Genomic DNA, 27,062 nt, shown 5'->3' on the forward strand with positions numbered 1-27,062 from the left:
CGCGCCGTAACTGCGCGAGCCGAGCGGCGGCGCGCCCAATGGGAGGGCGCGGAGGGCGGGGCGGGCGGCCGGGGCACTATTGTTGATGAGGCGCACGGAGGCTGCGGAGGCAGCGCGGGTCGCCCGGGGACGGCGGAGAGAAGGCGACGGGGTCGCGGCCGCCGCCGCCGCCAGCGCCGCCTGAGGCGTTGGGCCCCCGCGAGGACCTGCCCGCGCCTATTCCCTTCCTTCCCCGCCACCGACGGTCTTCCGCGAGCCCCGGCTCCCAACGGACAATGTCCCACCAGCGCGTGAGGCGCAACGGCTCCCCGACCCCGGCCACCTCCCTCGGAGGAGGAGGCGCGGCGGCGGCGGGTGGCGGAGCGGGAGCGAGCAGCCGCCTCCAGCCCATGCGGGCCACGGTGCCCTTCCAGCTCAAGCAGCAGCAGCAACATGGCAGCCCCACGAGGAGCGGCGGCGGCGCGAGTGCCCCGGGCGGGGGTCTCCCACGCGCGGCGCCCGCCTCGCGCAGCATCAGCCCCACGCGCGCGGCGCCCACCGGCAGCGGCAACGGCGGGCGCGGCGGCCCCGCCACGGCCACGCAGACGCCGGGGGGAGGGGGAAGCAGCGCCGCCGCCTCAGCGGCCGCCGCCGCCTCCTCGCGGGGCAGCCCCACGCGTGCCGGCGGGGCGCGGGGGAGCCCCCCGCGGCCCCACCACCTACCGCCGCCTCCTCCCCCGCCGCCGCTGGGCTGCGGGTCCTCACCTTGCTCTTCTCCGGTGCCTCCGCTGCCGGAGGGCAGCGCTACAGCGGCGGGCAGGGTCCGGCACCGGCGGCACTCGCCGGAGCAAGGCAGGAGCTCCCCGGAGAGGAAGAGCCCCAGCTCCCCCGTCTGCAAAGGTGAGCGCTCCCGTCAGCCTGCCCCCGCCGCGCACCTGCTGCCCGCCCGGCCGTTACTGGCGGGGCGGGGGTGCGCGCGGCCGTTACCTGAGGGGAATGGGGAGGTGCGCGGCCAGATCGTTAGTGGGGGGTAGGGGGGTGTGAACACAGCGGTCGCCGGGGGGCGGCCGGGCCCGGCGGCAAAGGGCACTTCCCCGGGCGGCTGGGCGAGGCGCCTCGGCGTGGCCGAGTTTCAGCCAGCGCTTTGCGGGGTGGGAGGGCTGGGATCGGCGGTGCCCTCCGCCCGGTGGTGTGCCTTCCAGCGCGCCGTGCGCCCGGGGAGAGAGGTAGGGACAGGGGCTGTGCCCGGGCTTGTGCCCGTTCTGATCCTTCTCTGGCTGGCGGCAGCACTCGTGAAGCCTGTATGTGTTGAAGGGCTTGTTGCTTTTGTTGCTGCTCTGTTGCTTCCTGGCTTTTAGAAGAGGGACAGAGAAAGCCAAGTATGCCATGTGGGGAATTGTAGCCACTCCTATAGCACTTCTGCAAGTACTGCCAAAGGTTTCCAGATGAGTCAATGGTGTAGATGTACTTAAGATACTTCGGTACAAGCTTAAGATGAATTTGATGTTTGGGGGCTGTTGTGAAGCCTTCACATCTTCTGCCCTCTCTGTGCATCTCGTGCCAGATGGTATGTGTTTTTGATCCAAACAGTGTCCGCAAGCTTGTGATTAGAAAACTAGCTAGCACTGTAGGCATTGCACATAGATGTAGGAAAAAAGTATTCAGTATCTCTCCTAGTAGTTACTTTCAACGTGAACCCTGTAGAAGGATGTGTGAACTTCAGAGAGATGACAAGCTTGCGTTACAGCGAAGATAGAAGATAGTGTGGGAATGGCATACATTTTGTAGCAAACTGCTTTTTAATGTTTTTAAATAATTAAAACATACTTACTGGGAACGATGGAATTTAAGCAATATGTGGCATCTGATTGAGGATAATAGAGGCTTACATATGTAAGTCCTTTTTCTTCTTGGGATAAAAGTTTACTCAAAAATGCATGAGTGAGGCTTTGTGTTAATGTCCTCAAATCCGGAAAAATCTGTGACTTTTTAGATACCAAAGCTTACAGCTACTCTTTTTCATGAAATTGCATGTGGTAATCTACACAATGAAGTTGACTAATATGCAGAAGTGTGTATGCAGAAATCTAGGACCAACATGATTCCCTTTAACACTTGAACTTCTCCTAATGTTGCTCCCCCTTTCTAAAATAATGGTTATAACCAGACTACCGTGTTGGTTTTTTTCTTTTTTTCTATCCTGGCTCTTGAGGAATGATGCTGCCAAATTAGACAGTCATAACCAACTGGTACAGTACTTAAGCTAATGTCTGTGTGATTTAATTTTTCTTTTTTTTTTTCCTTTAATTCAGGCATACCCCTTCAAGATTACCATATGCCTGCTTGTCTGCGGTGTAAGAGAGCAGTGCCACAAAGGTGTTTAGGTTCTGAATTAGATTTTCTGCTTTCCAGATAAGAGCAACGTGTATTTTAAGGTTATATTCTGAGGCTTTGGATTGAGGAATGTGTGTATTCTTAATTTCAGATTCTTGTTAATCAGTAATCTGAAAGACTTTATACACATCACAAAATCCTATCTTCTTCCTGTGAACTTTGTAGAAACTGTTGCCCAAGATGCAATCTCCTGGCCTGGAGAATGAGGAACAGGATGGCTAGCCTTGAGATCCAGGTTCAAAAGCTGTTTGTAAAGGCATGCGTCAGACCACTTAGGGTGGAAAAATTGCACCGTCTTCAGATCGTTGCGTAGAAGTCTGTTGAAACCATACTAACTTCTTTACTGGATCTGAGAATTAGCATATAGAAAGAAACAAGTCATTTGATCACTCTGCTGTGTTAAGATAACTCCACTAGCTTTTTACAAGGTGTGTTAAAACAGAAGAGTAGTGTCCATTTAATTCCTTCCATGTGTTTAAATTTCTGAACAGTACTTGTATTGGCCCAAAATGCAAATTAAACCTGTTAAATATTGCTGAACATTTGTATCGTGTAGTCCAGTGCTTGACAGAGACTGAATTAACTTCAATTTTTTTCTTCATCTAGATGAGAAAACTTAGTGGTAGCTGAGAACATGGAAGTGGAACTTCATTTTTGCTAATGAGGCTCCAGTTGTGAAGCCATGCAGGCCATTTCAGGGTATCAGTCCGAATCTACTGCAGAGTAACTTGGGTTTTCCTGTTTCTTGTTTTCAGTTGATGATGGCTTTTGTTCATTCCTACAGCTGCAGCCATGTTTTTTTAGATTAAAATGAGCCTTGAGGTTAGACAAATGATAGCTTCTTCTGAACTTCGATACTGGTTCTGTAAGTTGTATACTTTAGACTCAACTTCATATTTTTCAGTTTTTCTTTTCTGGGAAGCAGTTGAATAGTTTTGAACATAGTTTTCATCAACCTGCTTAATGCTTGAGAACCCCAACTTGTGAATTTACAAATGTGACCTAATAGCTTCTTCAGGTTTTTCTTGGTGGTGGGTTTTTTGGGTGTGGTTTTCTTGTTGTTGTTTGGGTTTTTTTCTTGTTTTCTGAACTGAATTGCAACTAAATGTTGGAAATACTTGACTGAATTTTCTGTTGATGATGGGATAGTTACAAACTGAAGATTCCATGGCACAATTTCTAAATTTCTGTGCTTTTCTTGATGCTTCCTTCCTAAATATGACCAAGAGCCTAGATCCTTTTACTACCCAGTTTTCATCTTTTACTTTCCCTCCCTGCAGTCTCTAGCACTTATTTTGCAGACTTCAGCTTCTACTCGCGTGTTAATGTGCTCTGTCTTTCCCATCACTGCTGTGGCCTCATTTCTACACTGCGAGGTCTGTCCTGCAGTCTCCAGTTTTGGTTCAGTTTTCATATATGCCTCTTTACCTGTCTGCAAACCACCTGTTAGAAGTTGTTTTGACCTACTAGTAGACTGTTGCAAAATGAGATAGAGAAATGTGTATGCTCTACCTTTATTGTTATTTTTATCTTGGTTTATCTATTGAGTAAAGATCAAATGTGATCTTGTTATTTGTGTTCTTATGTAAAACACCTTCTCAGAAGAGTTCAACTGTTCAACTCCTGAAATGTTATAATGCACTAGGCTGTGTAAACAAGGTCAAGACCAGAACCATAGCAGTTGTTTACTGACCCTTTTAGGTGCCTTGAGGTTGTGAGAGATTTCTCTACTGGATGCTGAACTTTCTGGTATATTCCAGTTGACTGTATTGGACATTTAAACTCACTCTGAAAATTAAGGAGAAAAATTTGTTAGTTTTATCTGGAACTACATTGGCCTTTAATTGTTTAGAATAGTATATGGAAGAGCAATATTAAAGCCTACTTGTGTGAAAGGAAATGATGAAAATTGTTATGACAGTATATTGGGAAGTCTTAAGGAATTCAGATGTGAACCCTGCCTTGGGGTGGGGAGAAGGAATGGAACTCCATTACACTCTTAAATTTCACTGTAGATTTTATTTATTTTAAGAATTTGGTGAGTGACACAATAATAGCTGCAGACCTGTCAACATTAATTACTAAGGTTTTGCAGTAGTGATAAAAGATATTGCTGTAGGATAAGAGAGTACAGAAGGCCTTGTGTACCATTACATGCCTGCTTTGCTTACCTAAGCTGTTTAACAAATGGTAAGTGTAAAGAAAGTGAATTCGTTTTTGCAGCATCATGCTTTAGGTTTCTTGTGGCTAACACTTCAGGGGAGTTTATTTGGATTAAAAATGTTTCCATTTCCTAGAATTAAGTAACTTCAGCATCTTGGGCTTTCTGAGGTTTGGTTTTGTAAAATAACATTAATTCAGTCATTTTCCTACTGAGAGATGATTTTGAATTACTAGAAGCGAAAGTGTGAGTAGTTCTTTTACATTTATGTGAAGATAATAGCCAAGATTGTCTTCCAAAGCGAATATACACAGTTGTGCTCTGTGTCTGTTCTTAATACTGTCTGAGCCCGTTGAATACTTTCAATGAAACATAAAAAGTAGGTGAAGCCCCTGAGATCAGTTGTATTTGTGTGAGTTTTTGGGAAAAGACAGCTATGCATGGGAGAGATCCCATGAATGTCCTTTCTGAGGAAAAGGCTGACCAAAACAGAACAAAAAGGTCAACTGTATGCCTAGATGCCAGAGAAGCTGGTTGGGTCTCACTCTTTCTCACTCTTCTGGATATTCTACCTGTATAAAAAGCTTCAATTAGAACTCTGTCCGGGAATTTTGTGAAGTTAATGGTATCCTGTGCTTTTCCAGTGGTTCTTTCTGCTGCTTGCTAGTTTTGTTTTGTTTTCTCATGGTGTCTGTTAGAAGGTGTTTCTTTGGAGTTTTTATTTTCCTTTCTCAAAAGATAAATTTAAAATACGTAGAAAGATATCAACAGGACTGTAAGATCGATCTTCAAGTTACACTTCAGCAGTAATCCTTATTTTGCAGTTCTAACGACAGTTCTGAACTTTTCCTGAAAAACTGAAAGATGAATTTTCAGAGTGTTTTGTCTCTTAGGTCTTTCTTATGTGTAAGACCTTCCCTCTTTTCTTCCTTTCTTTTATACGTAGCAATTTTCTTCCATGAGGTATCCAATTCAAAGGTATGTGTTCTCACACTGTAATTTCCTTTTTCAGTTGTAATTGCAGTTGTAGGAATTGTATGTTAAGACCCTCCCAAGTCAGTGCTCTCTTTCCTACCTTTCAGTTAGTTATTGGTAAGCATCTATATTTGTTCAATTTTGCTCTTCAGTCACGTTGTTAGACTGCCTTAGCTTAAATTGCCTTCAGAGGTGCCTGACTTCACAACTGCAATAGATGTGTGTGATACCTGTTTACCTGTAGCAACTTCAGTCGGTCAGTTGTACTGCAGTGGCTTGTGAAGACATGGTCACTTGCTTGTTATTTGCCCACATTATGGACTTTGTTGCTTTGTATTGTATATGTTCTGTTTATGTTTTGGTCTATTATTTTGCTTTGTTTGAAGCTAGATTGCAGAAAGACTTTGTTTCTAAATAGATTTAGAGTAGTGGCGGATGGATAGGAGGGTTGATATTTATCACAAATATTGGTTTAAAGAGATAATCAGGCCAATTAAAACAGATCTAATATTTAAGAAGCGTCTATTTGATGAAACAGCTCCATTGTTTTTCATCAGCCACAGCTGTTGTAACTGTTATCTCTATGGAGGCAGATCTCTTGTTATGTAGGTCACATCAAGGAAAAATAGTAGCTGAACACTTGCTTCAAGTATTGTAGAGGAAAGTGCCATGAAAACATTGTATATGTTCCCATTGAAATGTTTTGAAACAGCAAGAGGAATTGTGTAGTAGACTTTGGCAATTTGTATTGAGACATGTGAAGGTGGAAAAGTAAGTAAAAACATATCCAAACGTCCTTGCCCCATCAAAATAAAAATAATTTGAAAACAGAATTCCTTGAAGGAATTTTTAAATCAGAGGAAAAGAGTTTACAGGCTTTGTGCCTTGAAATGAGCAGCTTCCCTTGAACTTAAATAGTAAACAGGTTCTTCAGTTTTCATTGTCTATGTTTGCCCAGCAAAATATTCTTTCCACTTTTTTTGTGGGGGAGGGGAGAGGGTAATAGTTTCTGCTGCTTCGGTTTTGAAGCTGTCTGCTGCAGCGGCTTTGCAGATGATGTGACTGACTACATACACTTCCCGATTTTTAATTTTTTTTTTCTCGCATCCTTTCTGTTTCCCCTTGGTAAAAAGAAAGAAGCTTCATGAAGAGGAAAAGTAATAATTCAGGAGAAAAATAAATAGGGAGAGTATGGCAGCTATTTCTGAGACAAATAACATGTTTGATATAACTTTGGAAGCAAGTGTAATTTTTAAGGAATGACACGTTGCATTAGCATGCCACATTCTCCTGTGGTACAGACAAAAGGAATTGTTTTGAAATCTTCTGAGACAAACAGACCCTTCAGTGTGCAGTAGTAGTCAGAGAATTTCTTTGATACAGGGGTCTTAAGGTAACTCCAAAATTGAGCTTTGCGGCTACCCCCTGAAAGCAGATCTGCTGTGAGCTCAGTAGTAAGATTTTATCATTGTTGGTACTGGTAGAAATAGTAAACCAGATGAGGTTTCTGGACTGCTTTATGTCAATGTGGCTCACTATAGTGCTAATAATTATTTCCTTATAGTTTAATTGAAATATCTTCCACACTTTTAACATGTACATTTCTACTGCAAAATTTGCATGAGGATCTTTAGTATAGAATGTCACTAGACTTACATTTGAAAGACTGGTGTTCTATGAGACTAAGATGTTGTCCATGCCACTGAAATCTATACCTAACAGTTTTTATTAATACTTATGTCTCTTTAGTAGATTGAAACGGCTTAGAAATTGAATTCTGGACTTCTGATGGCAGTGTTTTTATTTTCTGACTAGCACTCAGACACTAATCAGGCACAGCTTCTTTTGCCCATAAATGAGTTTATGTAGAATACAAATTGCTATGTTATTTATACTTTTAGTGCAGAATTCATCCTAAGGCACAGTCAGGAAGGACATATGACTGAGTTTTTCCAGTGCCCTTGTAAAGCTTCCATCTGATCTCTGTGTCTTGTTTGCTGTGTTCTAGCCATTTGTTTTAGGCCTTTGTATTCATTATAGGTAAGATTAATACACAATTATTTCAGGTATAATTCTGTGGGGAGTAGATTAATTGATAGTAAGCTTAGATCATTGTGATCTCTGGATTTGCATTTTACACCTAGAATAGCTAGTGACAAATAATGTGTGAGCATATATGTATATCTAAACCCTGGGTCTTTCCTGCTTGTCAGTCTCTTTAACAAACCTCAATTACTATTTTGAGGAACTTTCTTCACAGTGTTTACACTTACTAGCTTGCAGCGTAATCTTTTACTGCCATTTCAAGATATCATTGACAGATGGAATAGATGCAAATTTTTGTTTTTAACCATATTCTTCCTTCTCATGTTACTTCCTGTGCTTGTTATATTTAACCTTTTTCAGTAAGGGTTCCTATTAGTATCTAAATTGTTCTGAAAAGTGGTATTGATGTAAACACTAAAAATGAGGTGTTGCAGAAAGTGTAGTGTCAGGCAAATATGAATGTAGTTACCAAGTAGCATGTAAAGGGAGGAGATGTCTTGATTATCTTGTAAAATGTAAATCATTACCTTACCAAAGTTGACTTCTGGATCTAAGGGTTAGACATACCTCTTTATGAATCTGCCATATATCGTATACTGGGTGGTTAATAAAACATGTCAGTTTATAGTGTCCCTGGAATTAAAGTAGGTTAAGGGTAAAGGGCTAGAGGGATGAACTCTAAACTCGGCATTACATCGAAAAAGTTCAGCATAGATTTTCGTTGTTAGCCTTTATGTATGAGGAAACTTAGCTATTTTATTTCTTCTAAGCCTTCATCATTTAAGAATCCAATGACTGTTGCACCTTTGAGGGAATAAATGGTGGTGTGTGAGTACCAATGCAACATTTGTGACAGAAGGATGTTTTTAAGGAAACCGTAAAAAGACATTTCATTGCTTATCAAAACTGAATAGAGCCTGGAAAAGTAAACTTAATTCCTATATTAAAATTATCTTGTTGTATACTTAATAACTTAGTAGTTCCAATTTGATATGATTTCTTGTCGGCAATTAAAATAATTAAGCTGTCTGTCTTGCTTTCTTTCTAATCAAGTGTTCTTATTCCAGCTGACAAATCAAGACCACCTTCATCAAGCCCTTCCAGTGTTATTCGCCGGACTTCCTCATTGGATACACTTGCTGCTCCATACCTTGCTGGACAGTGGCCTCGTGATAATCATGGACAAGCGGCTCCATGTATGAGAGACAAAGCCACACAGGTAGGACAGATTTTTGTCTTCGGAGTATTGAAATGTGCAGGCAGGATTTAAATGTAAGAAGGTTTTCCCTTGAAAACATTCACTTTAGCTTTCTTCCTTGCAAGTTCCTATTCACTTTAAAATTGCAGGAATCCTGCCTTTGCTATTAAGTACGTGAATTATTTGCGTTCTTCTCTAAGAAAAGGCTGTGAACTGTAATATCTGTTAAGAGTTCCACTTTCTTCTTGCCTCAGAAAAACACTAGTGTATTGCACATGTGTTTTCTCATTGTTCTTACAGTGGGCTGTACACTAGATTGCACTGGTGTTAAGTACTATTTAGTTTAAACTTATACAAGAGAACTTAGTGACTCCTTATATGTATGTCTGTCTTAAAACTGAATAAAAAAAAGCTTCTGTAGTGCCTGTATAAAAGTTATTGTAGCCTTTTCTATGATAGGCTGTTCATCCTCTGATTGTAAAAGGCCTTTAATGTTCACCTGGGATCTATGCACCAAGTATAGAATTATATACATTGAAGAGCTGCCTCATTGAGCTGTGAATGATGTTCAAATTTAGCTCAACTTGGAAGTGTTAAAAAAGTACATGATTTGCCAATAAACTTCAACAACTTGACAAAATTTCACAGGCTTTTAATAGTTCAGTCCTATGCCACCTGTAAAGACAGAACCAACAAAAAATTGAATGAAACTGGCGTTACGAGAGTTACACGCTTATCATGACAGTTGTTTTATCATTCCCCTTAAAGGGAGCTGTTGTTATATGGTATCCTACTGTATGCAGAAGTGATTCAAGATGGATTTTTCCATAAAATATCACAGTGTTTCATTTCTCCTTCTGTGGATGCAGTCTGGCAGTGGATTTCTGTAACTTGTGGAGTGAAAGAAAGAGCCAAACATATCAGATTTTAAATGCTTATTCCTAGAGCATGGTTTCAGCAACAGGTCTCCACCAATTGCAAAGAACATAAGCAAAATGTGATTGGAAGAGAAACTGACAGCATGTGGGACATACTTGAGTTTGAGCCTGCCTTAGGTTTGGTAACAATAACAAAAATGTGGCCAAGTAGGTTTCAGTGAGCTGTCTACTCAAATGTGTAGGATGTTGAGCAGATGATGTCTGCAGCGTTGATTGTTACTGTATGGCCTTCTCAAGATCCACAACATTTTGCAGAAAGGTCCACAATTCAAAGAGCAGACCAGTAGAAAAATAAGGTGTTTTGTAGGGGAATGTGCCTGTGTGGATAAGGTGGAAATAGAAACTGCTGAAGAAAGGAGAGCTGAGGAACAAGTTTTCTATGCAGGAAAATGAATAGGAAAAATGGTTAGAAGATGGGGTGAAAAAGGTAAGCAAATCACAGTAAGAAGAGGAGGATGAAGGAAGGCATATGATATACAAGGAATTGCTGTTCATGCTTAGCTATTAAAAGGCATCATTAAAGGGCAGAACTAAACCAGTGGGTGCCTTAGCTATTTATTTTCATATTTGATTTCTTAGGATAATACTTTTTTCAAAATAATTATATTTCTATACTACTGCCAAATATTTGCTATATTCAGTTGATCTGTTTCAGCTTAGTCTCAGTTTAATCTGCATCATGGTTGGGCTTTTATAATCTGTATTTTCCAGCTAGACTAGACATCATCCTTTTTGGCTTACATTTTTCTTTTGTCTTTTTCTTCCAATTCTGACACATCTAGCTGCTATGGTAGGAGGGCTTTCATATATAAGGGGAAACATATTTCCAAAGATTAATGGGAAGACCGTAAAGGGCATTGAATATTTCTGCAGAATGAGTATATTTAGTGGTGATTGATATTAGTATACTTCTGAGGGAAATGGAATGGTCTGTTTGCACTTCCTAATTTAAAATTTATCAAACCAGTAGAAAATTTTGGGATACAGACAGACATCTGTACATCCAAAGCTTGTGTTGATATGACACTGATGAGACATCGTTGCTTTTAATCTTTCTGGTGTGCTTGAGAGCAACCATTTGAGCTAGGGACAAGTTTAAAATGTGATTTACAATAGTTAGGTTCCCAAGATAGTATAGGCTCTCCATTTGTATTGTTTAGCGTTTCTGAAGATGCGGTGTTTGGATGAAGTTTCACGTACAAGATATTCTGGCTCCAGTGTGTAATTTCTGATTTCACAAAGTCTGACATGAAATGGATGTGTTCAGGTTTCAAAAGTTTAGGGAACAGGAATTGTATCTATTAAGATATAAAAGATTTTCAAGTTGAGTAAGCGGGGTATCTTGATTCTGTGGGTTTATGGCATAGGGAGTGGAATCATTCAGGAAGCAGACTGGGAAGAGACAGCAATTAGTGACACGTGTCGGCTTGCAGGCCTTTATAGAGATGCCCGTAGGTCATAGCTGAGAACTGTGTAAGAGATCCCAGGTCACACAGAGACTGTCTATGTATCAGACACCTACTTCGACTGATTATTTTGATGAAACCTGTGTATAAAACCAGACTGAAGTATGTACATGCAGAAGGTTTGTTGGATGATGAGTAAGTGTATTATTGAGTGTCCTAGGGTCTGGCTAGAATTCATATGTGCAGATACTGTTTTAAGTGCTGCTAAAACAGGTGTTTGTAACCTTGTGTCTTTTTCCCTTGGAATCAAACCTGTTTGGCTTTGCCTGTGGTTGTTTGAAATACAGCTATGTCAAAACACAAGTTCAAATGAGACAATTGCTTTGTATTTTTTTAATTCTTAAAGAATAATTCATTTCAACTGCAAAGTTTTTGCCTCTAAGACTTTTTTTCTTAAGTGTTCTACGATCTGTGATAAATTTAGCCTTAAACTCATTTCTCTTTGTAATTCTAGAACAGGCAGAAGGATGTTGTGAATGGTAACAACAAATAAGCAAGTAGTAGTACTTTAAGAACCTAGAGAAATAGAAATCCCTCTTTGTCTATTGGTTATTGGGTCTGTGTTTCTTGAAAATAAGTATTATAAACAAAATATGGGGAATAAGTAGGAGACTTGGTAAAATAGTCTTACATTTCTGTCTTGATGTAAAGGTTTCCTGTAATTTAATGTCTTACACCTACTTGTCGTGGTTTAACCCCAGTCAGCAACTAAGCACTATGCAGCCACTTCCCCCTTCCCCCTCCCAGTGGGGTGAGGAGGAGGAAAGAGGGGAAAAAAAGTAAAACTCGTGGGTTGAGATAAGAACAGTTTAATAACTAAAGTAAAATATAATACTAACGATAGTAATAATGAAATATAATAATAATAATAGTAATGAAAAGGAATATAACAAAAAAGGAGGGGGAGGAAGGGGAAAAAACAAACAAACAAAACCCCCACCAGTGATGCACAATGCAATTGCTCACCACCCGCTGACCGATGCCCAGTTAGTTCCTGAGCCACGATCCGCGCCTCCCGGCCAACCCCCCCTCCCCCCCCCCCCCCCCCCCCCCCCCCCCCCCCCCCCCCCCCCCGTTTATATACTGGGCATGACGTTCCATGGTATGGAATACCCCTTTGGCTAGTTCAGGTCAGCTGCCCCGGCTCTGCTCCCTCCCAGCTTCTTGCACACCTGCTTGCTGGCAGAGCATGGGAAACTGAAAAGTCCTTGGCTTAAGATAAGCGCTACTTAGCAACAACTAAAACATCAGAGTGTTATCAACATCATTCTCACACTAAATCCAAAACACAGCACTGTACCAGCTATTAAGAAGAAAGTTAACTCTGTCCCAGCCGAAACCAGGACACTACTCTTGCTCTAAAAAGATTTCTAACTATTTGCTTTGAGGATGAGCATCAAAGCAACCTTTAATCCTTTAAAATGAATCAGATACTAATTTATGAAATAGGTCTTGAATCTTAAGTCAAAGTCTTGAATATAAATTAAATGCAAAGATTGATCAGAGTGTTAATTAGGTTCCTGTAGGCAAGTATAATGGTTGTGCTGAGTTGGGAAGTTAGAATTAGTGGCTAAAACTTATTGTTCCAGGAGCTAGAGGATAGGATGAGACTCCAGATTGACATTTGAGAATTGACTAGACAAAGATTGGTACTTGGGAATGGGGGTTATCAATTATTCTATTTAATGATGAAGATAAGTGAGTGCTTTTCTGGAAAAACAGATTCTAATGGATTCTAACTTTGCTATGAAATAGGAATTTCAAAGCAACCCTACTAACTTTATTATTCAGATTTGTCCTAGTTAGTTTTTGATTTGGAATGATGAAGATGAAAACTACTGATAGTAGAGGTTTCATTTATATGAAACTTACATCTGTAACTGAAGCTGATGGGAGTTGCAACCTGTATGTTCGGAGTTACACCTCCATTTTCCCTGCAAAATGGGGATTAATACCACATCGTCAAAGGCCTTCTGAGTTTCTGTGTTCTGAGTACAGATGGGGTAAGTAAGGTCAGCTTGTGGCTTGCAAGCTGTAAGTCTCAAATGTAAGAACAACTGTTGCACACTGTAGATGCGAAGACTTTGAGGCAAAGTTCCTGCCTGTAGGACAAAGTGAGATATTAATGACTTCTAAGGATGAGTTAGCTAGATCCCTGCTGTATGCTGAGAACTGCACTGTGGCAACAGTGAATTTAAAGGAATTTGCTGTCTCTTTCAGCATGTAAGCTGCTTCCAGAAATCCTTCCCACTGCTTCATTAGGTATATTTCTTGTGACTGCACGGAGATTCCTGATAGATGTTGTTATCCCTCTTCTTAGAGCCTTTACAGTTCACTGCTTTTGAAAGCCATTCTGGAGATGGTTAGGTGGGAATACAAACTGTCCATAAAGCATGCAATACTATCACAAGCTTGCCTGTGTATTTTGTTACCTTAAAGAAATACAGTTTGTCTTAATGGTACTTTGAATTTCTCAGAACTTTTTCACCGCAGCATGTTTGCAAGTTTCTTTATTAAAAGTTAATGACTTTGTTGGTTTAGTGAAACTAGCTTAGTATTATCTGTGTTGCTTTCTGTTTGGCCTGAGACAACTATAAACCTGAAGCCCTTTGAGCCATTAATTACCTGCTTTGCAATAGCTCTAGTGGTGCTTATATGCCTTGCCTTCCTTCTTCTCATTCTTCTGAGCAAGAACATGGTTTTGAAGCTGTACTAGTGCAGGCTTTCACAATGTTTACACCAAGCTACCCTTGCTAATGTGTCAGAAATAACAAGGTCAGCATCTGTGCAGGAGATAAAACGTACCATCTCCCCCAAATTCAGCACTGTCACACTGGTTCTTCAGAGCTCTATAGCAGCTTGTGGTACATCTGGCTGTTAATGCTGCCTTATGCTCAATAATTTGGAAGGGAAACCAGCACATTCCTGTATTAGAGTAGGTCTGAAAGTTGTTTTTTAGTTGGTTGGGTTTTTTTTTATTTTTAGATTACATAGTTTCACTCCACTTTTTCATACTTTACTTGTCAGAAAGGCTCCTAGTCAGTGACTGCTTTTCACTCATAGTTGTGAATCTAGCAAATCTTAACACTGTTCTCTCTTCTAATTTGTCTCAAAATATTCTGCCAGAAAGTAGGAATTACCTTTTTTTAATTAATCCTGTAATCTTCTTGCTGCAGACAGAAAGTGCCTGGGCTGAAGAGTATTTAGAAAAGAAGAGAAGCTCACACAAACGTTCAGCATCGTGGGGCAGCAATGATCAACTCAAGGAGGTCAGAAATGCTATTATTTGAGATACCTTTGGATTAAATTTCTTACTGGTATGCACTGTTACTGTGAGTTTTCAGGAAGGCATGAATATTGTACTGCTTTGTTTTATTATACAGATCGTGGGCTTTGTAAAAAATAAGAAATAGCTGTTCATTTGGTATTGATTTCATATAATAATGCATGACTATTAAAATTTTTTATCTGAATGTGTGGGAAAGAAAGCGTCAAATGCAGGTGACATTCTTCATCAAAGAAGGAAATACAGCAGTGACCAAACTACTTTCAAACTTTACATATTTCAAGTTCTTTCATTAAACCTCCAGAGGTATCTTCTGGGCTTCAGCTGAACTGGTAGCTAACATGTTAGGTTTGCAAGAACTTAAGTCTAATTTAGTGCTGGCAATAATTGTGAACATTGTGGTAGTAAAGAATTTTAACGAAGTGATGGAATAAATTGATGAAACTATGTGTGTACCTGAATATATCTGGTGAAATCTAATATGACTTTTTCCTTTATTAGATTGCAAAATTGCGTCAACAATTGCAGAGAAGCAAACACAGCAGTAGGCATCATCGCGATAAAGAAAGACAGTCTCCATTTCATGGTAACCATGCAGCCATTAACCACAGTCAGGTAAGGCTGTGCGCTTTTTGGATGTATGGGGTAGCTAATACTATTTGTAACTCCTTTCAAGGTTGTGGTTTGTCTTAAAGGGAACTTAGAAATACCATGTGCTGCTAAATATGTTGTAGCTATAGGGGATTTCTGTGAAATAGATCAGTTTGCTTTGAATTCCTTGAGTGTATGGGGTCCCAGACCTTTTTGTTACTTGGCTGGGTTGGCTTTGAACTCCCACTTTCAAAGAATTTCAGATAGTTAGATACTTCCTTAAAGCAAGACTCTTAAAGTGCGTTCTTCAGACTCTACAAAAGGATGATAGGTAAGTTTAATCTAAAACCATAGATTATCTTTTTCATTACGCATTGCTTTAACAATTATGAATTTGCATGTAGAATATGGCATGGAGCAAACTGGTGGTAAAATGATACACTCAAATAAAATTGTAGTTTTTGCTGATCACGTTTTGTCTTGACAACAGCACTTGTCTAATCCTATGATGAACTGATTTAGAGAGCTTATCTGACAAAAGGGTATTCAATGGGATTTTTATGTACTCTATTAAAAGTGTTTATACTCTTGATGGCTTCATTCAGCCTTTGTAAGATTATTTTTTTTTTCCTGTCATTTATCATGCCTCGAGACTTTAAGTGGTAATCACTTCAAAAATTGTGATTGTTAGGCCACCACATGTTCTATGTGCAGTTTTAGTTTTATCTCAAGACTGTTAATGAGGTCAGGTTCACAGAGAGGTAATATTTTTAGCTCAATTGATAGCAGGTGGAAAAAAATTACAGGCTTTTAGACACACAGATCCTTTTTCAAGTCTGTTTTGCTTGAGTAACTTTAAGAAACCCAATAGGAAAGTTTGGTCATTTTTTCAGAAGAAAACTTCCCCCCCGATATCTCATGAATGTATATTTATGATATACACACAATTTTTTTTAACAGTTACAAAAAGAACGAATCCCTCAGAATTGCCTTGCAAGTCAATGTAGTTGAAAGAAACTGTGGAACTGTCAGTGTTGTGCATTGAGAAAGTACTTCAGCTGTGAAGCTTCTCTGCAAATCTAATCATATTCCAAATTACTCCTGAAATGCAGTTAGCATTGTTCTAATAAATATCATACTTTGATACCAGTTAATGAAAACTGTTTCCTTTCTGTTGTTCCATCCTTCCGGAAATAATTTAGGCCAGGGGGTGAAGCTGTTGTGACATTAGCATGTGTCCTGCTCTACAGGTACTTACCCATTCTGATAAGGATGAAAAGGAGAAGAGAAGGCTTCGGGGAGACCATATAGCAGCCTTCCAGTACCTAAAGAGGGCCTATAAGAGAGCTGGAGAGGGACTTTTTACAAGGGCATGTAGTGATAGGATAAGGGGTATTGGCTTTAAACTGAAAGAGGGTGGAGTTAGATTAGATGTAAGGAAGAAGTTCTTCACTGTGAGGGTGGTGAGGCACTGGAACAGGTTGCCCAGAGAGGCTGTGGCTGCCCCCTCCCTGGAAGTGTTCAAGGCCAGGTTGGATGGGGCTTTGAGCAACCTGGTCTAGTGGAAGGTGTCTCTGCCCATGGCAGGGGGGTTGGAATGATGATCTTTAGATGATCTTTAAGGTCCCTTCCAACCCAAACCATTCTATGATTCTATGAAATAAAAAATAGAAGGGAGAACCATACGTATAGTCCTGAGCAGCCAGGTTCTTTCCTAGATAGAAGTCAAGTGTCTGAGTGAATCTGTTATACTTCAAGACTGGAAATAAGAAAGTAGAACAGTGTTTTGAATTTCTCCTGCACTGTTCTTCTTAACTCCTACTTTGTATAAAAATCAGTAGCATCTTTTGTCTCAGACCCTAACTTGTGCCTGCTGTAGTTCATTTAATTAGGAGTCATGAATTTTCAGGACATAAGTGCCTCTTGAATTCAGTTTGTTATTAGTTTGAATTCTGTGCTTCTAGAAGTATTGTATTTAGAATTTTGTTTAGAATTACATTTTTTGACATAACAATTTAGGAATTACTTCTTCAAACTCTTTAAATCTTGAAGCAGAAACTGTTTCCTCCTCCTTTTCTGTATAGCAGAAGAACAGTTTGAATTTGAAACAGGCTGTCTAGTACAAATTCCTACATTTTGATCTGCTTTACTGAAGTATGGATGCAGTGTAGCATGCTGCTAATCTTAATGACTGCTGTAGCTCAAGTCAGAAGAGTCCAAAATGATGAAAGAAGAAAGACAACTAAATGACCTAATCCCTTTCTGGGGGTTTTTGAGAAAGTTTATGGAAACTGGTGAGACACATTTAGGGAAAAAAAAAAAAAAAAAAGGCAGGTCAAAATACTTGATGCAGGTATCTTATCCAGATTTGTAGAACTTGTTTGAAGATTTGTTCTGTACTTGTGGGCAGTCGAGGCATTTCAACCAAAAAAAAAAAAAAAGTACTGAGGAACTTTTGGTGTAGGCCCTTCAGTACACTAGAGAATTACATGCAATCTAACAGGTTTGGCTTGGTATTCTACAAACCTGTAGGTTTCTGAATGCTAAGCTATTGTCTCTTTAACATAAATCATCTTAGTGGTTTTTAATTTTGAAAATGAACAGTGATGCTACTACTCTGAAAAATACCTCCCCCCAAAATTATGTAGATAATTTGTTTTTGCATCATAATTCCTTTATTATTATGCTCATGAAATTTTGCTTCTTGTATGGAGGTCTTTTGCATTCTGTCAAATTTTAGAGTACGTGAATAAAATATTGCACAACAGATAATTAGTTTTTGGGCTTGTGAAACAGACTATAAAATATAAACTGAGGCAAAGCATCTTTTCCAGCATTGTGTTACAAAACAAACCATTGTTTTTCTTGGTAAATTTTGTGCCAGCTGTGTCGAGCTATTTGTGAAGGGGGGAAGTTACAGAAGGCTTTAAAAAGAGTAAGTGAAGCGTTTAGATTAATGGCATTTAGAGGCTGCTTTCTAAGTCAGAGTGAAAATCTGTAACTGTAGGCATCAAGGGCAAAGTTCCTAGGCTTTCTCATTCCTTTCTAGGGAACTGCTAAACTAGAATTTCTGGCAGCAGCTCAGTTCCTTCAGGATTTGTGGGAAGGACTGTGTAGAAACACTTGCAGTTAGTGATTAGAATATTTAGACTTTTTTTTACATTCCCAACTTGAAGGAAACTTGCAGTTGTTGACTCTAGAGGATCATACAAAGATTTCTGAGCTCAAGGAGTTGGATTCCTGACAAGGCCGAGAAAATGTGTTAGGAAATTGCCTTGGTAGTCCCTTCATAGAGACCAGGTAAAGTCTGTTTAACATTTTGGAAATGGTTTACTCTTCTAGTTAAAACTAAAAGAAGCGATTCCAGTGGATTTATTTTCTCTTTTCTTCCCTACTAATAAACACTTAAGCTTTGCCACAATTCTTGAGTTTTACCAAAATTTTTACAGTGGTTCTTGCCACCTAAGCCTCCAACTGATTGTTTAGTTGTGCTTCTTTCTTCTGTGATTTTTGTTTGAAGAAAGAAATCCACACAATCTCTATGGAATAAGCTTTTTAGCTATTCCTGTCCCTCTACTCAGAATCAGGAAGTAGTTGGTGAAGAACTTGATCAAATCCTTGCTGCTGACTACATTTTTTTTTCCAGAGCAATTGAATGTTTTTTGTTTGTTTGTTTTCTCATGATGCCAGAAATGTTCCATTCTGCCTCTCTTTACAGGAAGAGGGGTTTGCAGAAAGGTCATAGGCTCCTCAGGTGATCTCAGGATGCTTCTGAGAACGCTGGATTTTCAATTAATTGCATGGTACTAAATCTGTAAACAGGAGTCAAACCAATGGGATCTTCCTTTATTCTCAGTGTTAATGTAATGGAGAAACTAGAATTGAGGCCAGAGCTGAAGCCAGATGGAAGAATAAATGGATTAGGTCTTTCAAAATAATCTTCTTTTACTCAGTGTACTTGGCCGATGTTATGCTGCTACTTGACACTATGAACCATCAAGCCCCCTCCTTTCACTTTCCTGGGAAGCATGTATCCTTAATGTCTTACCAGTAGATTGATCCTAAGCAACCACTAATGTTGAGATCAACTGCATGCAGTTTGCAGTGGTTTGGGTTTTTTTGTGTCACTCTTACCACCTTACATAGGTAGAACATTTAATTTTTAGAGTGGAATTACTATGATGCATTCAACCTTGAGATGGTTTGATGTTACTATCCGAAAGCATCAAAAGACCTTGGATTCTATTTAAAGTTCTGTTGCTTGTGGAAAAATTGGAAGAGCTTAGAGCATTTCTCTAAAATGCTTGCGAACAATTCAGATTTGTCATCACCCATGTTTTGTATCTCATGAGTTCAGGCCATATCTGTAAGTTTCAGGACTCTGTCCCGCACCAAAACTTCCTGACAGTGTGTTGTTACGTGAGCACTGTAATTATTATCCTGTGTTTGGCACCTTGCTTTGTTTTGTGCATTCCCGAATCTGCAGATGAGTAGTCAAAGGTTGGTAGCCTATTCCTGTATGTCAGAGGCCAGCTCCATGCAGACCTCTGTGAAGGCAGTATTTCTAATATAAAGTTTCTTGTTTTGAGGCTGTTGTTCCACCCCTGTAATGGTACCTCCTTCCCTTTCCACCCTCTGGCACTCCAGGTTAACAAGTCATCCTCAGTCACGTGCAGAATATTATTTCTCTTGGAAGTGAAACATGCTGTGTTGAACCATAATGAATTCTATTGGAGCAACTTGTGCTTTTCTACTTTGAGCTCTTCAAATAGTACTATGATTCTAAGAATTTCTGTGGTAGGCAGTCACATTTAAAAGATGGAGAATTCCCACATTTTGCTAACGGCTGCTGAAATCTTAGACAAGCATACTTGTGTTCTGCTTTCTACTTTTTAACAAATTCAGTTTGTCCTAAGAATGTGTGTATTTAATAACTGGGTGCATAAACAGTCTTTATTAGTGCTTAAACTTGTGCTGGTATACCTGTATTATGACTGGATATTGACCTGTATTAGTTTACTGGATTGTTGATCCAAGGCCTTGCTTGGAACAGAATTAGCAGGGTTGCTTTCTCAGACTTTTTTGTGCTCTTCTCCAGTGGTTTCTGTTTTCTCTTTTTCATCTTCAGGCAAGACTTTTGAAAGTCTTTCCAAGTTTGGCCATTATGAGAATGTTTAGTTTTTATCGACATAAACAGAGTCACAAGCATTTCCTGAACAGAAGCTTTTGTAGTCCTTGTGCAAGTCTCTTTTTTTATGTCTATCCTAATGTTTCGGTAAAGCAAAACCAATATAATCCGTAAGTTTTGCCACCTTAGAGATTTGTGATTGTGAGAATAAGTCTGCATTATGATCTGCACTTAGAATTCTCTTGTTTACATTGATTTTTCTAAGGTAGTTTTTCTGCCAGACAAATTTTGTGTGGTTTTTGAGAATTCACATGCAAAGTTGCAATGCTTTGGTATCTGTCTGTGCACAGTCTTGTTACTTAGAGGAAAAATAAAAAAACCACAAACAAACCACTTTGAAGACCAGGTGAGAATGCTACTGTCCTTCAGTCAGTAGAGGTGGTGGTCTCAATCACAGCGCACTAGGCCATAGAGTCTAGGAATTTTACACAAGAATTCTACTGTGACTTTAAGTGTCATGCTGTTCTTTGAGTTGAACTAAATGTTTGCAGGAAGCATTCCATTACCTGTAGTAGTGCCCTGCATAATCACCAAGAGTCTGTATTGAAGTTTAGGGCAGAATCTTCTAATGTTCTGGTAGCATGATTTTTTAACGGGGAGGGGGGGGAGAGATGCTAATGGAGAGGATGGGAAATCTTGAAAAGTTGTGGTGTACCAAAAGGGGCTTTGGAAAACTTCAGTAACGTGTTTTCTGAGAATGGAGTTTTCATGCATACTTCGAAACACTGGATTTTTAAAATCTTCATTCTGAAGCAACTATGTATTAACATTTGGGTTTGGGATTTTATTCTTTCTGTGGAAGTCTTCCTAGATTGTTTTGTCAACCTTTTATCCTGATTTAATATAGTTACTATGTTGATCTTCATTTTTAGCATAGTGCAATCTTGCATTTGTGGAATAATTTTCCTTCTGCATGTGTCATGTTACTGTAGGTGACAGCAGACTTCCATTAAAATACAATTTTAATGAAATTACAAGTGGTAAATCCAACAGTGAAGGAAGTGAAATTGTGGTACAGCTCACTTGAGAAGGAATGTGAATATATTTTAAAGGCTTCAAAATTACTTACATTTAAATGTTTACTGTTAAGTTTTCACTTGTAAAGCAATGTCGAGCTGGAGGCAGACCGTATCAAGGGAAATTTTGAGACTAGATTGTTGAAAGTTTTTCCTGCTAGAAATTAGATTTGAAACAAAATTCAGGATGTCTGTGTCTTCATGTAAGGCATCCATTTTAACACAGTCACTATAGTTTCATGTAAATCCTTGATATTGAGGTGTAGATGTGTTCTGTTTAAAGGCTCACTTCTGAGTAGAAATAGTAACTGCGTTTTGTAAGTAAATCTACATTGCTTTCTCACTGTGTCTGGTTCTTCAGGCTCCCATCCCAAAGAGTGCTCTTGTTCCTGTGATACCTATTGCCAAATCAACAGGATCACGATTCCGAAACAGTGTAGAAGGACTGAATCAGGAGATTGAGATAATAATTAAGGAGACGGGGGACAAAGAGGAACAGCTTGTTGTATGTATCTGCCACCATGATTGCTTTCTATAATTATTTTGGTTTTGTTTTGAGGTTTTTAAGTCATAAGCTTTATTTTGCAGTTTTTGAATTAAATTTGTCTGGAATTAATTTTGCTTTTTTTAATAAAGGTAGTTGAAAAGTCTCCTGGAAAGTAAAAAGAAGGAAAGAGTTAAAGCTTGAATCTGAACCTTTTCCTCTGTGATTACTGTGATGTAATTTGTTTTCCAATAAAACAAGAAATCTCAGTAAAACAGAGGAAAAGACAAAAAGATGTTTTGAGAGTTTCTGTAGTAACTTTTTCTTCTCTTTGCCCGTGCTGAACTGTCCCCATCCCAGTTGAAGCATAACTTGCCCATTTTTAACTTTCATTTTATTTTTAGGTATTTTTAGAGGTAAATTTAGTAATAAAGTATCAGAAATACAGGCCACGAAGATGATTAAGGGACTGGAACATCTTTAATATGAGGAGAGGCTGAGAGAGCTGGGACAGTTCAGCCTTGAGAACAAGAAGCTCAGGGGGATGTTATCAATGTGTATAAATATCTGATGTGCAGGAATGAAGAGGAGGGAGCCAGACTCTTCTCAGTAGTGCCCAATGACAGGGCAAGAGGAAGTGGGTGTAAATTAAAAAACATTAAATTCAATCTGAACACAAAGAAACCACTTTTTTTGTTTGTTTTGTTTTGATTAAAAGTGTGCGAGGGTGCTCAAAACTGGAGCAAGTTGCCCAGAGAGGTTGTGGAATCACTGTCTGTGGACATACTCAAAACTTGACTCGACACAGTCCTGGACAGACTGCTCTAGCTGACTCTGCTTGAGCAGGGGTGTTGGACTAGATGATCTCAAGAGGTCCCTTCCAACCTCAGCAATTCTGTGAAATCTTGAAAACTGTTGTTCTTAGTTTCCAAACCTGATTTATTTTATTTTCTGTTGGAGTCTTGTGTAATGAGTAAAATTTTCTACTTCAAACAGTTTTATGAAACCCTAAAAACCCCTCAGCATTACTGGATTTAAAGAAATTGCTAACCAGACGAGAGCAGCCATCTGATACCTTTTATTTTTAACAGCCTCAAGATATTCCAGATGGGCACCGTGCACCACCTCCGTTGGTTCAGCGTAGTAGTAGTACTCGCAGCATTGATACCCAAACGCCTGGTGGAGCAGACAGGGGTAGTAACAACAGCAGCCGCTCCCAGTCAGTATCTCCAACCTCATTTCTTACCATCTCTAATGAAGGCAGTGAAGAAAGTCCATGTTCTACAGATGATCTGCTTGCTGATTCCAGAGATAAAGGTACTGTGTAACTTTAAAAGTTCAACAATGCTAAACTTTAACTCATTGCTATGTGCATGAACATGTAGTAAAAGAGGGGGTTTGTTTCCCACAACCATGGAGAAATAGTAGAAGTTTTTTTTCTAAGTGATCTGTTTTTTCCAAATTGCTCCAAATACTGTGTGTGCACACATACCTAGTGCTCTGTAATTGAAGCTGGATAGATGTGACTGAGGAATGTGCTTCCCAAACAAGTTTTTTTTTTTAAATATTAGATTCCTCAAGTACTTTAAGCAAGTTGAAGAAGCAAGAGTGTACAGCGGCAGGTGGAACAGCAAAGTAGGCTAGTCCTGTTGCTTGTGTCAGGTATTTTTTATGATCTTGGACAAAATAGGCAACCTTCCAGCATTTCATACATGCACCCGTAAAAGTTTAACTGTTTGGGTTTTTTAATTATTCTTTTTTACCAGAAATCTTCTGAGATACACTGGGAGAATTTTATAATTCAACATAGACCTGTTCTGGTTTTTAAGGAATATGGCTTCTGCCCATTTCTTTTGGCTAAATAGTGACGGCACAGGACCACAGATTCAGGTTTGCAGTTACAAACTGGAAGTGTCCAGGAATGAACAGAGATTGCAGAGGAGCCTGAAAAAGATATAAGGAGAAATAGAAAGGAGGAAAGGGATTGAGATGAGAAAGCTTATTTGCAAATGAAGACTTGGAGGCAAATGAAAATGTTTCTTAATTTTATAACATTGGTAATGAAGTGGGTTTCAATGGGGGGGCATTTAAAGATAGTTATTGGGTTTTTTAATAGTGTGACACATTTAAGTAATGAGATACTCTGTTCCTGCAGAGAATGGGAATAATTCTCCCTTGCCAAAATATGCTACCTCACCAAAACCCAACAACAGCTACATGTTCAAGCGTGAACCTCCAGAGGGCTGTGAAAAGGTGAAGGTCTTTGAGGAAAGCTTGTAAGTTGATCTTTACTACATAAGAAATAACATTCAACATTCAGAGTTATCATTGATTTATTGATTTTGTGTCAGATCAAAATTATTAGTCCAGTTGCTAAAACCATGCTAACAACCTGATCTCTGTTGTTTTTGTGTGACTATGTACTGCTATATATGTATGTATTTTACTACTGGCATTTTGTGTTAAAATCAAAAACTTGAGAGACTTTTTTTTTAAACCAGCATAACTTGAGAGGACTGTCTCTTACCTGGCAGATAGTGGGGGAGGAACTCAAATAATCAGGTACAGAGAGATGTAATAAGAAGCTGTAATGCAGGTGCATCAGCTAATATATGTCACAGCTTGACAGGTACATCCAGTAAACTAGACTCCAAAGACCATATTCTTTTCAGTTACATCTATGTAGCTGTGAAACTTTTAGTGACAGAGGAGTGAATTTGACCCTGAGTATTTGATGCTTTGGTTATTCTGAAAAAGCCAACTTTTGTCATTTGGGAATATTCTGGGGATTTTATGTTTTATTATTATTTTCTGTGGAGTTTTTATACCCTTATGTCACTTGGATGCAAGAATCTTAACCTATAGTTAAAAATTTCATTTCATCACACAAGGAGTATAATTTGGTTATAATTCTCTTATGCCTATGTTATCTCAACAATGCCATATAGTATAAGTAGTAATTAAAAAAATTATAGCTGCCTTTGTGTATTTTCCATCTCTGATCTCTGCAAATGGATTTTGAGAGGTCTCTATGGCCTCTCCATAGCAATGTGGAAAGGGTTACAGTAACTTAAGTTACCTGTCTCTATTTTAGAGTGTGTAAGCTATGTTGCCAACAGATTAGATAGTCTTCACTTGCTCCAAGAACATATTCTGTTGCGATTTGACTTGCATTTGCATTTCTTTTCGGATGTCTTTGCTGCATAGCTGTAGGACTGTTCTGCTGTAGAGTGAAATAGGCTTCTACAGAAGTTTTTACCTAGCTATGGCAGTTCTTAGACGCTGCAGTCTCATGCAAAAATCTTTCTCACATCTGGTACTTGCATTCTATGTGTACTTGGAATACATGAGTATAACTATTTAGAGCTCAACCTTTGTTTAACATTTCTATCTGAAGTTTACAGGATTTTCATTTGGGAAAAAAATTTATAAATGGGGCTGAATTTTCTGGACACTTGGAGAATCAGCTAACATGGAAATGTACCCTATTTCATTAACAGAATTACTTTTCAGAGTAGAGTATCTCCTACAAGAGTATACTGAAAGATTGGCTTGCTTGGCCTAGTAGAATGAAGATAGAAGTGTATATGGCTGTCTTACAAACACATGGAAGAGAGGGGGAGGTTATAGGCTAAAGGACAATGCAGGCAACAAGAAAAAATGAGTATAAATTTCTGATGGTTATTTTCCAGCAGGGAAGAGAGGCTTTGGAACAGATTCCCATAGTTTTGTCTTAAAGTCAAGTTAGACTAGCTTAGTAGATTGACATTGCAGGGTTAGAGATAGACACACAAGGCATTCCTGTGCTATCGACAATTGCCCTTCCAGCTCTGTCTTTCATAAAGCATGTCTCTGAGTTGATTGAATTACATGCTGAGATGGCAAAACTGCAGGTCAGGATCTAAATGTGTGTTCCACGCTTCCTTCCCAGGTTATAGGTACTTGATCATGGATGCCACTTTGGGAATACTACATTTTACTCTCTGCATTGAGTTTTTAAGTAAGATGGGCTCATCTTTTGCAGAGATTCAGGCCACACTCAGGTGAACATGCAAAGGAGGCAAAAGTCTAGAAAAGGGGATCCCCCTATGATCATGAACAGCTCTAAGATATGCAATATTAGGAACATTGCTATGCCAGCTTTCTTTCACAAGGCTTACTGTATAAAGAGCGTCTGTGTGTGAGGCAGAACTTGTTGGGTTGTGAAAGATTCTCGATCATGTTCTCCAGAAAACTTTCTAATGTATTGGATATGCTAATTCAAGGACAGGGTTTGTGATCTGCAACATGAAGTTAGTATCTGCCTTGGATTTGGAGACAGTCTGCCCTAAGAACATGCTGTTTATCTCGTAGTATATGTAAACAAGCAGTTTAAACCATCTTGCCGTTTGCCATGTGGTGTGAGCATCATTAAGGCATTATTGAGTAGCTGAAATACTTCAAGTTTAAGCCTCAACTTGTCTCTGGTGATGTGTTCAGCAATACATACCTGCCGTTGACAGAATTTGATTGCTCAATGTAATTTTAAAACTATTGTGTGTATTTTATTTCTAGGCCAAAGCCACTGCATGAAATTCCAGCCTTCTACTGCCCTGACAAGAACAAAGTGAATTTCATTCCTAAAAGTGGCTCTGCTTTCTGTCTTGTCAGCATCCTCAAGCCACTTCTTCCCACACAGGATCTCACACTTAAGGGCACTACACACAGCCTGACTGTCTCCTCTGGCATGACGCCCGGTTTGTTACAGCCCATTTCTATGGCCTCCTTGTCTACAAACACAGATCAAGACAGGATCTCTCGTGGCACAAGTACAGTAATACCACAGACCTCTATACTCCAGCAATCGGGACATATTGAGGAAGCTGAAGGATAGATTTAGATTGTCTTGACATTTTTCTGGGCAACTACTGGGAAAAAATTGGAACCAGTTGACTGGACCTTTCTGATCACACTATTTGCATTGTTTTAACAATTTATGACACTGTCAAAATTGAACTGTTTGTATAATTGACAGTTTGGTAGCATATTGAGAAGTTCAGGAGGATGCAGCAGCTGATACTCTGTTGCACTTTCTGCTTATGAAGACTCTGGTTCTTTTTCTCCCCTGCTTTTTTAAACACTGGTGAAAACAAAGACTGTCATAATCCTTCGCCATTTAAAGGACCAGTTGTTGTGATGCTGTGTGTCCTTTGACTTTTTTCCCATTAAAACAAAAATCTCAAGACCAACCAGCTGATCCCATTTACCATTGTAATCTGCAGAGGGAGGGGCAATCAGATGGTTTTGCAAGATGTCTTTTGTATGAAAATGTGTATTTTGTAACAAAAATTTGCCTTTTCT

General features: G+C 39.5%; 1 protein-coding gene across 1 annotated transcript; it reads left to right on the plus strand.

Moving 5' to 3' along the window:
• Positions 1–275: 275 nt before the first annotated feature.
• Positions 276–27,062, plus strand: FAM117B (family with sequence similarity 117 member B). Its single transcript, XM_050900237.1, has 8 exons — positions 276–879; positions 8,623–8,774; positions 14,334–14,426; positions 14,945–15,058; positions 21,600–21,743; positions 22,814–23,039; positions 23,878–23,998; positions 26,277–27,062. Exons 1-8 carry the CDS (start codon positions 276–278, stop codon positions 26,593–26,595), a joined length of 1,773 nt encoding a protein of 590 aa, XP_050756194.1. The 3' UTR covers positions 26,596–27,062.

The sequence above is a fragment of the Gymnogyps californianus genome, chromosome 7 (assembly GCF_018139145.2).
Source record: "Gymnogyps californianus isolate 813 chromosome 7, ASM1813914v2, whole genome shotgun sequence".
Taxonomy (NCBI): Eukaryota; Metazoa; Chordata; class Aves; order Accipitriformes; family Cathartidae; genus Gymnogyps; species Gymnogyps californianus.

What these genes read in the sequence shown, in the direction of transcription:
- FAM117B (XM_050900237.1), top strand. Translation starts at nt 276, where the DNA reads ATGTCCCACCAGCGCGTGAGGCGCAACGGCTCCCCGACCCCGGCCACC. An exon ending in CAGCTCCCCCGTCTGCAAAG is followed by an intron (nt 880 to 8,622) that starts GTGAGCGCTCCC and finishes TTCTTATTCCAG; the next exon opens with CTGACAAATCAAGACCACCT. An exon ending in TGCTGATTCCAGAGATAAAG is followed by an intron (nt 23,040 to 23,877) that starts GTACTGTGTAAC and finishes CTGTTCCTGCAG; the next exon opens with AGAATGGGAATAATTCTCCC.